Source organism: Nerophis ophidion, linkage group LG10 (genome assembly GCF_033978795.1).
Source record: "Nerophis ophidion isolate RoL-2023_Sa linkage group LG10, RoL_Noph_v1.0, whole genome shotgun sequence".
NCBI classification, from domain to species: Eukaryota; Metazoa; Chordata; class Actinopteri; order Syngnathiformes; family Syngnathidae; genus Nerophis; species Nerophis ophidion.
The window spans coordinates 44,251,410-44,264,202 of record NC_084620.1 but is presented as its reverse complement, the minus strand read 5'-3'; the positions used below and the strand labels follow the sequence as shown (position 1 = coordinate 44,264,202).

At 40.4% G+C, this 12,793-nt stretch overlaps 1 protein-coding gene across 1 annotated transcript in view; it reads right to left on the bottom strand.

Moving 5' to 3' along the window:
* Nucleotides 1-12,793, bottom strand: part of slc1a1 (solute carrier family 1 member 1) — a 56,252-nt gene that overhangs the window by 36,157 nt on the left and 7,302 nt on the right. Inside the window, exons 2-4 of the mRNA XM_061913859.1 lie at nucleotides 5,214-5,354; nucleotides 5,033-5,125; nucleotides 4,786-4,900 (exon numbers count right to left, since the gene is read on the bottom strand). Of these exons, the coding sequence (XP_061769843.1) occupies nucleotides 4,786-4,900; nucleotides 5,033-5,125; nucleotides 5,214-5,354 (349 nt within the window). The remainder of the gene's footprint in view (nucleotides 1-4,785; nucleotides 4,901-5,032; nucleotides 5,126-5,213; nucleotides 5,355-12,793) is intronic.

Below are 12,793 nucleotides of genomic sequence, written 5' to 3'. Positions count from 1 at the left end.
CTTTGTTAAACAAACTGTTCAAAAAGACAAGTCCACAAGTGTCCCTCTTTTGATGGCTATGAGGTCATAAAATCCTCCTATAATTAATCACTTCTAAAATTATATATTCTTATATTTTCAAACTAATTTCCCTCCACATTCTTGTTATTATGCTTTCCAAACGTTGTGCGATTTTACTGAACGGGTAGCACACATGAACAATATTTAACAACTTTTCTGCAATATAGAATGGCAACCCTGACAATAAAAACTATTTTTAGCCTTCTGACGTGGGTTCTGCAGGGAGGCAGTGGGCCATCACTACAGCAGTGCAGCACTGCAGACCATGACTGTAATGATCCAAACGCAAGAAAATGCATACTGTAGGATATGTTTTCATATAGGAGATATATTGTAATAATACATTTTCACAATAAAAAAAACAGCATTAAAAAAAAATTTGAACGCCAGCAAACACTAAAACGCGTCATTTTCATTTTTTTTTTTAAATAATCCAACAGCAAAAAAAACATAAAAAGAGATAATATGATTAGTGTACGTCTAATGATTTTTATTTCTGACAGTCCAAATCTGTTGACACATAAACGTCGGTCAGAGGATTGATTGTCCACCGTCTGGTTTCGCAGCACAATTACCTAATTTTTTCCTTTCTCTCAGATGTGCCAAAGATTCAAAGAAGAATCTGCAGAAAAGTTTGAGCCTTGATAGATCACACTGCCTGTGCTAAATACAAACTCCGTTTCCATATGAGTTGGGAAATTGTGTTAGATGTAAATATAAAAGGAAAACAATGATTTGCAAATCCTTTTCAACCCATATTCGATTGAATGAACTACAAAGATAAGATATTAGATGTTCAAACTCATAAACTTTTTTTTTTTTTTTCAAATAATTTATTAGAATTTCATGGTTGCAACACGTGCTAAAGTAGTTGGGAAAGGGCATGTTCACCACTGTGTTACATCACCTTTTCTTTTAACAACACTCAATAAACGTTTGGGAACTGAGGAAACTAATTGTTGAAGCTTTGAAAGTGGAATTCTTTCCCATTCTTGTTTTATGTAGGGCTTCAGTCGTATTTTACGCTTCATAATGTGTCACACATTTTCGATGGGAGACAAGTCTGGACTGCAGGCGGGCCAGGAAAGTACCCGCACTCTTTTTGTACGAAACCACGCTGTTGTAACACGTGCTGAATGTTGCTTGGCATTGTCTTGCTGAAATAAGCAGGGGCGTCCATGAAAAAGACGGCGCTTAGATGGCAGCATATGTTGTTCCAAAACCTGTATATATATTCAGCATTAATGGTGCCTTCACAGATGTGTAAGTTACCCATGCCTCAGGCATAATTGCACCTCCATACCATCACAGATGCTGGCTTTTGAACTTTGCTTCGATAACAGTCTGGATGGTTCGCATCCTCTTTGGTCCGGATAATGTCGAATATTTCCAAAAACAATTTGAAATGTGGACTTGTCAGACCACAGAACACTTTTCCACTTTGCATCAGTCCATCTTAGATGATCTCGGGCCCACAGAAGCTGGCGGCGTTTCTGGATGTTGTTGATAAATGGATTTCGCTTTGCATAGTAGAGTTTTAACTTGCACTTACAGATGTAGCGACGAACTGTATTTAGTGACAGTGGTTTTCTGAAGTGTTCCTGAGACCATTTGGTGACATCCTTTAGCAATTGATGTCAGTTTTTGATGCAGTGCCGTCTGAGGGATCGAAGGTCATGGTCATTCAAATATCAAATATGTTGTCTTTGTAGCATATTCAACTGAATATAGGTTGACAAATTATTTGCAAATCATTGTATTCCGTTTATATTTACATCTAACACAATTTCTCCCTCATTGGAAACAGGGTTTGTAGTAAGATCAGCTGTTCACCTGCCAAGTTTTTCCTGTGTGGTAAAAGAGGGGATAAACGAGGAAGTCCTTCTTTAGCTGCCGCATTGTTTTATCATATATTACTGCCTTTGCACATGTAAATGTTTACTTTTGTGTTCACAATAAATAAACACAAAATCTGTATTTTGGAGCTATGTTCACAGACTTGTGTTTGGCTTGTTAACTTCCCATCGCAGGCGAGCGATGATGGTCGTGGTTGAGGAAAGAATTGTTTGATGTTGGATGCTAGAAAATGTATGTATTGTTGTAGCAATCAGACTTAATTAGGGGTGTAACGGTACACAAAAATTTCGGTTTGGTACGTACCTCGGTTTAGAGGTCACGGTTTGGTTCCTTTTCGGTACAGTAAGCAAACAACAAAATATAAATTTTTTGGTTATTTATTTATCAAATTTGTAAACAATGGCTTTATCCTTTTAACATTGGGAACACTATAATAACTCTGCCCACGTTAATCCACATTACACTGCCTCAAGTTATTGCTGTGATTAAAAAAAATGAAAACAACTTTTTTCTTCATATAAAAAGTGCAACATTAAACAGTTTCAAGTCAACTCATCATGCTTAATTTATTACAGCATCTGGGAAGCCTGTAGTTGACTTTTATTATGTAAATGTTATATTTTTATCAACATGTGATAGCAGGGACCCTGCCATTAGAAAATAGGCTGCTACATTACTAATGATTAATGTAACTATTGCTGAAAAAATAGTACAATAGCAATAGGAGAGACTATTCATGCCTGAACACCATGGAGTTCAATGAAATAACAGAGAAGGCTTTGCTGCCTTCACGGTGGCAGAGGGGTTAGTGCGTCTGCCTCACAATAAGAAGTTCATGCAGTCCTGGGTTCAAATCCAGGCTCGGGATCTTTCTGTGTGGAGTTTGCATGTTCTTCCCGTGAATGTATGGGTTCCCTCCGGGTACTCCGGCTTCCTCCCACTTCCAAAGACGTGCACCTGGGGATAGGTTGATTGGCAACACTAAATTGGCCCTAGTGTATGAATGTGAGTGTGAATGTTGTCTGTCTATCTGTGTTGGCCCTGCGATGAGATGGCGACTTGTCCAGGGTGTACCCTGCCTTCCGCCCGATTGTAGCTGAGATAGGTGCCAGCGCCCCCCGCGACCCCGAAAGGGAATAAGCGGTAGAAAATGGATGGATGGATGGGCTTTGCTGCCCCTAACACACACACACACACACACACACACACACACACACACACACACACACACACACACACACACACACACACACACACACAGTAAAATGAGCTAACGCTACGCTAAAAGCTAATTAGCTTTCACCTCAAGCCTATACTGCGGACTAGCTGAGCTGCAGTTTAAGTTTCTAGAAGGTCAACGGGCTCATAGTGATGTTTGTAATGGTTGTGACTGGGAAGTGTTTTTTATAATTTGGGGATAGTACCCTGTCCGCTGCTCCCCTGCCAAACGAATATCTGCTCGACGCTGAAGCATTGACTACATCGCTCTGAATACGCACTGCTGATTGGCTTTGTATGTAACCAATCAGATGGTTGTGTGGGTGGTACAATGCTTGCTGCTGAGACAGGATCAGAAAGCAGAGCAGCTTGTGAAGACTTTTGATTACAAACTCGTTCGCTACGCCTGCGTGCCGAACCGAAACCCCCGTACCGAAACGGTTCAATACAAATACACGTACCGTTACACCCCTAGCCTTTAATGCATTGTTGCAGCTCGATGATTTTTGTGCACGTCATGCCATGTGCGTTTGCGAGACAAGCGGTTAAAATGTGCGGCCACACTTGGGGGTGTCAAGAGCGGATGAATGTAAAGCTAAAGAAACAGAGGCGAGGCGTGTGGGCGAGTTCCGGAGTTAAAATGTGTGCCTGTTGATGGACCTGTTGGTCACTTGAGTGAGGGTGTAATTAATGTCATATTAATAATTTTCACGATCAACCGGAAGGGGTCAAAAAATAGACCGGCAGATCGTGATCGACGGGTTGGGGACCCCTGCTTTAGTAGAACATTTCCCAAATATAAAATCAGTGTTTTCTCAAAAGCAAAGATGACTACGGACTGTATCAGGATATTTGAATGTTTCCAGAGTTTCAACAAGCTGGCCATCAAGTAAAACTGCTTGTATTGTCACGTCTCGCTTTTTGTGAACAAGTTCCTTTGTTTTGGATACATTAATTTCTAGCTGGCTCTCCAGACACCATACTTCACCCCTGCCTTAGTGTGGGCAAGATAGGAGGCCTCACCATGAGAGTCTGATTTCTTCGACAAGTCAACTAAGACCATGTCTTCCGTGCATTTAATCAGTTTATTATTGTTAATATTAATTGGTAATTGAGTTGTGAACATTGGAAAGAGCAAAGGTGAGAGGACACTACCCAGTGGGCAGCCATTTCTAATGATGAGCGCATGCTGAGGGCGTCAAGAAAGAAAGTCTCTGATCCTGAGCATCAGGCCCTTTTCAATATTTAGATCTGCTAACCTTTTAAGAAGAATGTATGAATTCATGGAGTTAAAAGCTGCATTAAAATCTACAAACACAAACCTGGCATGTGTTTAAGCAACATCAGCAGCAGAGCATCATCAGTGCCTCGCTCCTTCTTGTGGGCAAACTGTGTAATTCACTGGCAACTTTGTTGGATGGATGGATGATTTTATGAGCTTGGAAACAATTTCACACCGCAGAGTCGCAGACATAGGCTACTGGCAGCAAGCTGGTTGCTCTGTAGAGCACTACCCAGTTTGATACATCATGCCAATATATATATCAGCATAAAAAACAATTTAAAACGAGATCACATTTCTAGGTCAAACAATATTATCGGATATCCCTCATTTTAAATGATTAATAACAACATATTGGATATATTTACCTCAGGAGGTCCAGAAGCGTGTCGACGGTCGTGACGTTGGGCGTTGTTCCAGCTCGGTCTATGTGCTGGGCTGTCTGAGACACTCCTGGTTTGATAGTCATCACCAGAATAATACCTGCAAGTATGGAAGCATTCAAGTGTTTCCAAAATTCTTGTGACTGATAGAATGAATAAATAGAAATGTTATGGCGGTGACAGTTTAACCCAGGACAGACGAGTATGCTTTATTTTCAATGTGATAGCTCACCAAGAATGACGGCAATGATGGTTGTTGAGAAGTAATAAACAACAGCACGTAGTCCTATTTTGCCCGATACCTCAGAGTCCAAGGCTGCTACACCTGTAGACAACAACAACAACAACAACAACAACAGAACCCAACAGTATGCATTGTAGTGTTATCATATCGATAAAGCAGCTTACAGTACCTGTTATCATGCTAGAGATGATCAACGGGAGGATGACGAGCTTCAGCATCCGCATCAAAATCTCCCCTGGGAAGCCAAAATAATGTTTGTGGAGATGCGACAGGGAGGCGTACTTTCTGACCGCCACGCCAAGACTGATCCCTGTAACATAGACATTAGGCCAATTGTTTAGATACACCATGCTGTTTGTTGCCACCGAGGTACATTACAAATGACAAAAATATGGTGTTAGTCATACAACAAGATTTCAAAAAACACACTGGGATGCATCTGTATCATAGCAACTGAAGAACAAATGTTTTTCATTTTACAATTTTATTTTAAATTAAATTTTTTTGTTACCATTTAACCTTTTTTTTAATAACCTATCTTAAGTGGACGTAATTCCACAGGCCACAACACACCAGTGCAATATAGGCCCTGTTTTTCCGTTTGCACTGCATTGTTTTTTATGTGCTTGAAGTAGTACGCCCGTTTCTCTTTTTCGCATTCCCATCTTAAAACTCATTTATACACTCTAGCCTTTTAATAGGCCCCGTTTTAGACCAGTTGATCTGTCGTCTCTCTTTTCTGCTCTGCCCCCTTCTACTGCGTGGAGAGGTTATTACCACAGATCAGCTTCCACGTAGGATGCGCTAGCTGTTCCAAATTGGGACCCGGGGTGGACCACTGCTCTATGCATCAGTTGGTGAAGTATCTGCGCTACTGACTTGTCTCCATACAATAGGATCCACTGCTGCCTCACGTTATTAAAGGCCTACTGAAATGAGATTTTCTTATTTATATGGGGATAGCAGGTCCATTTTATGTGTCATACTTGATCATTTCGCGATATTGCCATATTTTTGCTAAAAGGATTTAGTAGAGAACATCGACGATAAAGTTTGCAACTTTTGGTTGCTAATAAAAAACCTTTGTCTTTACCAGAAGTAGCAGAAAATGTGCGCGTGACGTCAGGGTTGCAGGGCTCCTCACATCCTCACATTGTTTATAATCATAGCCTCCAGCAGCAAGATCTATTCGGACCGAGAAAGTGAAAATTTCCCCATTATTTGAGCGAGGATGAAAGATTCGTGGACGAGGAAAGTTAGAGTGAAGCACAAAAAAAAAAAAAAAAAGAAAGAAAGAAAAGGTGACGGCTCAAGGCGGCCGCAGTGGGACCGATTCAGATGTAATTAGACACATCTACTAGGATCCTTCTGGAAGATCCCTTATCTGCTTATTGTGTTAATAGTATTTTAGTGAGATTGTAAAGTCATACCTGAAAGTCGGATGGCTGCGGTGAACGCCAGTGTCTCTGAGAGAAGCCGAGGAGCCAAGATCACAGTTGCCTTTTTGAGCTGCAGGATGAGGTCGCATAATCCACTGATGTCTCCGGTAAGAGCCGACTTAATATCACAATTTTCCCATCCAAAAATTTGCTGGTTGATGTAGAGAAACATGTTCGCTTGACCGCTCTGTGTTTAAGCTTCACAACAAACAAAAAAACACCGGCTGTGTTTCGGTGCTAAAGAAAGCTGCAATCCACCGCTTTCCACCAACAGCATTATTCTTTATAGTCTCCATTATTAATTGAACAAATTGCAAAAGATTCAGCAACACAGATGTCCAAATTACTGTGTAAGTATGCGATGAAAAGAGACTACTTTTAGCCGTGTGTGGTGCTGGGCTAATATGTTCGCTACAACCCGAGACGTCACAAACACGCGTCATCATTCCGCGACGTTTTCAACAAGAAACTCCGGGGGAAATTTTTAATTGTAATTTAGTAAACTAAACCGGCTGTATTGGCATGTGTTGCAATGGTAATATTTCATCATATAAACTATCAGACTGCGTGGTCGGTAGTAGTGGGTTTCAGTAGGCCTTTAACTGTATCCACTCGGCATCCATTGCACCGGTCACCCAACGGGAGTCCTGTGGGATCTGAGCTGAGAATGTGGTTGTTGCTTGTGCAGCCCTTTGAGACATTTGTGATTAAGGGCTATATAAGTCAACTTTGATTGAGTGATACTCCCATTCAGCCTGCCTGATATGCCCTCTTCGTGTAAGTGAGGCAAAGTGCATAAGTCATAAATAAAGCGGACTGTGCCATTATGTCTTTTTTGGCTGCCTGTAAATCATGGAAGATGGACTTGTACTAACACTTGAGAATGTCATTGAAGTACATGAAAAACACTTTAAATTTGAAAATGTTGTATCAATCCAGGCAGTACTTGGAACGTAGACGTCTGTAATGCAGTGTGTTTGCACGCTGCAACCGCGTCTAATTGCTGGGCATTACGCATTACCTTCGTTTGAATATTCTCATAGTTCAATGATAGCTTCACCAGTCTAAATCGTTGTAATTATCAAAAGACCTTTAGTCCAAAGACGTCCAAACATGGCCGATATGCATGGTCGCCTCCCGTTGTGGTCACTTATTTCTTCTCTTAACTCCAGCAGACAAGACAATGGTGTGCATTGAAATTTTTGATGTTCATTCAGAGTGACATTATGGTCCATATCCTCATGTTTCTTGATGTCTCAATTGAGACGATCAGAGTATAGATTTGATAGTTTTATGAGAGTCTCATTTTCATATTATTTTGTGTGGTGCACACTGCAATAAACTTTAAGTGCAATATAATGCTTCACCTTCCAGGGGCGGTGGATTTATTCCAGCCTCAGAATCCTGTAATAGCAAAATTACTAAAATCGACGAGCGAATACATGGAAGGCCAGATTTGACTGGGCAGAACACCCGCTGTGCGTAGGACCCCGCAATCCATGGGGGCCAAGGTTTCCGTGAAGAAGCACATACAAAATGTCAATTAACGAATGACGGGGCACTTCATAAGTATTCCTAGTCGCTTCCTGCTCCATCATTTACAGGAATATAACTGCAAATTTCTCCACTCAGATTTATAGGCTCACATGGTGCACAAATTTGGTCCCTGTTTGTAAGGCAAAGGTAATGGTTTTGATTCCTCGCTGTTTTCATTTCAGGACTGTAAATATATTATATTTTAATGATGTTCATTTTTTTTTTTTTTACACCCCGAAAAAATTAATTGAATATATATTTTTTTTTCATGATTTTGTCTTCGTACAATATATGCATCAAATTAAATGTAGGAGGAAAGGGCAATACTAGAGCTTTATTCTTGTATCATTGAGCTTGTTCCTATTTTGAGTGTCAAAAGATTACAATTTTATTGTAAATTGTGTTTGTTTTTATAATATTTCTAATGCAACGTAAACACTTTCTTGTATATATACTAGAGATGCGCGGATAGGCAATTATATCATCCGCAATTGCATCACTAAAGTCATCATCCACCCGCCAACCACCCAAACCAACATTTTATCACAACCGCAACCACCCACCATATAACCGGAGTCGGCAACCTTTAACATGAAAAGAACTAGTTTGACCCGTGTCACATAGTAAAGAAGGCAATGGGAGCTGCTGACGTTCTCGCGAATATCCAATATTGATCATTCAGATAACAAGAATAAGGGGGTGCTGTAAAGCCATTGCCTTTGACACCTTCAACATGTACGAACCGTTTGCCAGTCCAGCAACATGCTGTATGCAGCTTACGTAAATACATGTACAAGATTGAAGGGCATACTGGGTGATACAGAGTACACTAATGGTTGTGATATAAACAATTTTAACACTCTTACTAATATGCGCCACGCTGTGAAGCCACACCAAACAAGAATGACAAACACATTTCGGGAGAACATCCTCACAGTAACACAACATAAATGCAACACAACAAATACCCACAATCCTTTGCATCCATGACACAACCTGAATATACTTTACACCCCCGCGCCCCCAACCCCGCCCACCTTACCGACGCACGGCGTTTATGTTGTGTTACTGTGAGGATGTTCTCCCGAAATGTGTTTGTCATTCTTGTTTGGTGTGGCTTCACAGTGTGGCGCATATTAGTAAGAGTGTTACAATTGTTTATATCACAACCATTAGTGTACTCTGTATCACCCAGTAGGCCTTGCAGTCGTGTGCATGTGTCAGTGGAAGCCAAACACAACATATTGGCGACTTGTCCAGGGCGTACACCGCCTTCCGCCCGATTGTAGCTGAGATAGGCACCAGCGCCCCACGCAACCCCAAAGGGAATAAGCGGTAGAAAATGGATGGATGGATGGATGGATGGATGTTTCCTTTGTTACTTTGTTTTTGTGCTCAGCCTTTTTGCCTGCCTTCTTACAGCCATTTTATTTTGTACTTTGTTTCCTTTGTTTTTCATGGCACTGGTTCCTCACTAATGTAGTAGTAGTAAATTATATTTATATAGCGCTTTTCTCTAGTGACTCAAAGCGCTTTACATAGTGAAACCCAATATCTAAGTTACATTTAAACCAGTGTGGGTGACCCTGGGAGCAGGTGGGTAAAGTGTCTTGCCCAAGGACACAACGGCAGTGACTAGGATGGCGGAAGCGGGAATTGAACCTGCAACCCTCAAGTTGCTGACACGGCCGCTCTACCAACCGAGCTATACCGCCCCATGTTTTTGTTCCTGCCCTTACTTTGATAATTAAACATGTTTTTGAACTGTTAGGTCTTCCTGTCTGTCTGGGATCCAAACTAGGTTGAGCATGACAGGTATCTCCATTTTTCCTTTGGTCTTGCACATATGGAAAAATTGAGAAAGTGTCTGTAAAGTTTTTTTCCTACTAAAATAAAGGGTTGTGCGGCTCGTCTCCTCTCAGTGCACATACATGTTTCTGTTTGTAGAAACATTTATTGTACCTGCGCCATGACTTTCTGCTGTGAAGCATGTGTAATTTATGTAATGTAAGTGTGACATCATTATTCTTGCTATCCATTCATCCATTGGCAGATGAATGTTCCTCGACGAGGTGCACAGTATTGTGATCCACCATGACGGAGTGGTGGGCGGCGTAAGTGAGGTGGCAGGTGCTTGTCACTGTCTCTTTTCTATAGCGGGGCACAGCTACAGTGGCCAGGATATGCCAAGCAATATCACAGAGTGGTTGACCGACTTCAAGTAAAATAAGGTAAGAGGGACTTTTACAAACAAAGCAATAGAGCTTCCTGTAGAAAGATAGGGACTCATAGTTTTCATCTTTGTACTGTAATTTTTTGCGAATGAGACACCTTACCAGCATTGATAAGAGCACAATAATTTTAATTTTGAAAAAATAATTGCGAATCACAAACCAGAGGTAGAACGATTTGAAGCATACGAACGTTGTAGTAAAAGCAGCCAGCGTGCACATACCCTGGGGGTGGCGGTAGTGTGCTTAATTGCAGGTGTGTGTCCAAGGGGGCATTTATCGACGCTTGCTTAAAGGCCTTTTGAAATTAGATTTTCTTATTTAAAGGGAATAGCAGGTCCATTCTATGTGTCATACTTGATCATTTCAAGATATTGCCATATTTTTGCTGAAAAGATTTAGTAGAGAACATCATGATAAAGTTCGCAATTTTTGGTCGCTAATAAAAAAGCCTTGCCTGTACCGGAAGTCGCAGACGATGACGTCACCCGTGTGAGGGTTCCTCACATCCTCACATTGTTTGTAATGGGAGCCTCCAACAAAAAGAGCTATTCAGACCAAGAAAATGACAATTTCCCCATTAATTTGAGCGAGGATGAAAGATTTGTGGCTGAGGCTATTGATAGCGAAGGACTAGAAAAAAAAAAAAAAGTTAAAAAAAAAGGCGATTGCATTGTGAGCGATTCAGATGTTTTTAGACACATTTACTAGGATAATTCTGAAACATCCCTTATCTGCTTATTGTTTTAATAGTGTTTTAGTGAGATTTTAAAGATTGTAAAGAAATACCTCAAGGTCGGATGGCTGCGGTGAACACGCAGTGTCTCAGAGAGAAGCCGAGGAGCCAAGCCACAGCTGCCTTTTTTTACATGACAGCTGCTGCAGGACGACGAGACATTGATGTCTCCGGTAAGCTATATGTCACAATTTCCCCATCCAAAAACATGCTGGTTGACGTAGAGAAAACATGTTCGCTTGACCGCTCCGCTTCACAATAGACAAAGAAACACAGGCTGTGTCTCTGTGCTAAAGGCAGCTGCAATCCACCGCTTTCCACCAACAGCATTGTTCTTTATAATTAAATTAACAAATTGCAAAAGATTCAGCAACACAGATGTCCAAATACTGTGTAATTACGCCATGAACAGAGACGACTTTTAGCCGTGTTTGGTGCAGCGCTAATATTTCCTTACAGTCCGTGACGTCACGCGTACGTGTCATCATTCCGCAACATTTTCAACAAGAAACTGGCGGGAAATTTAAAATTGCAATTTAGTAAACTAAAAAGGCCGTATTAGCATGTGTTGCAATGTTAATATTTCATCATTGATATATAAACTATCAGACTGCGTGGTCGGTAATAGTGGGTTTCAGTAGGCCTTTAATATAGGGAGGAGACAGAAATGATCACGTGTGAAGTCCCGCTGCCCAGCCATACCACGTGACCGCTTCAGGATGCGGCTCAGATTTTCCGAGGATATTCAGCAACACAAACTGCTGAAGCTCTGTTGAAAATGTGGGCTTTTGAGAGATGCAGTCTGTTTGGAATCTGAATAAAGAATTATATATATATATATATATATATATATATATATATATATATATATATATATATATATATATATATATATACAAATAGAATAAAATACAAACTGTGTATGATATTAAACTTGACGGCAAACTTAATCCAAGCCGTAACACACAACAACAACAAAAAATGCTAAATTTATTGGATGTTGCGAAAACTCTCTGCTAGCATAATGTTCTATGAACCTGCCTTTAATGCCACATGACGTGGGTTTGATTCTCAACAGCGGCAGTAGTGTTTAATATCAGCAATTTTCATACAAGAAGATTCACTCCATACTTGGGGGTGGTCGTGTATAGGAGTATGGCCAACTAAAAAACAGGCGCCATGACTGCTACCAAGGACGTGTGCGGCTGTGCAATTGCTGTCGTTTTGACGTTAGTTTTTCTGACGAAATAAACCAAAATAATATGTCTATAAATAGTTCTAAGCATACTCAAACTCAGAAACTTACAATAAAATATGCTTTTATTTCGCCGCCATATTTGCCACACTGTGCTGCTACATTCCTGCAGTGTTCTAACACGCACCAACATCGGAATAAACATAAAATAAAAATACCAAAAAAATTACGTATTACCCTCGGTTTGCCAAAATCTTTATTAGCTTCGGATCAACAATAACTGAGTAATGACGTGTGAAGTATGGCAACTGCGGTGGGCGCCTCCAATATATTTGTGTCACTTATTGTGTATTTTTCTGCCTGATCTTTCTTTTTCTTAACATGCCAACTGAATAAGTGTACTTTTATAGTTATTACCCCATTTTAATGCACCATAACTCAGATATGGTAACACTGGCAAGCAGTAGAGAATATATAGTGGTTTTTGGTCCAGAACATATTTTGCTTTATTTATTATTTATTTACTTATTTCTTGCCACTTTGTTGTATATTTTTACATAAGATTTCCAGTTCATCTTCTCATCTATTATTACTCCAAAAATGGGATTTATT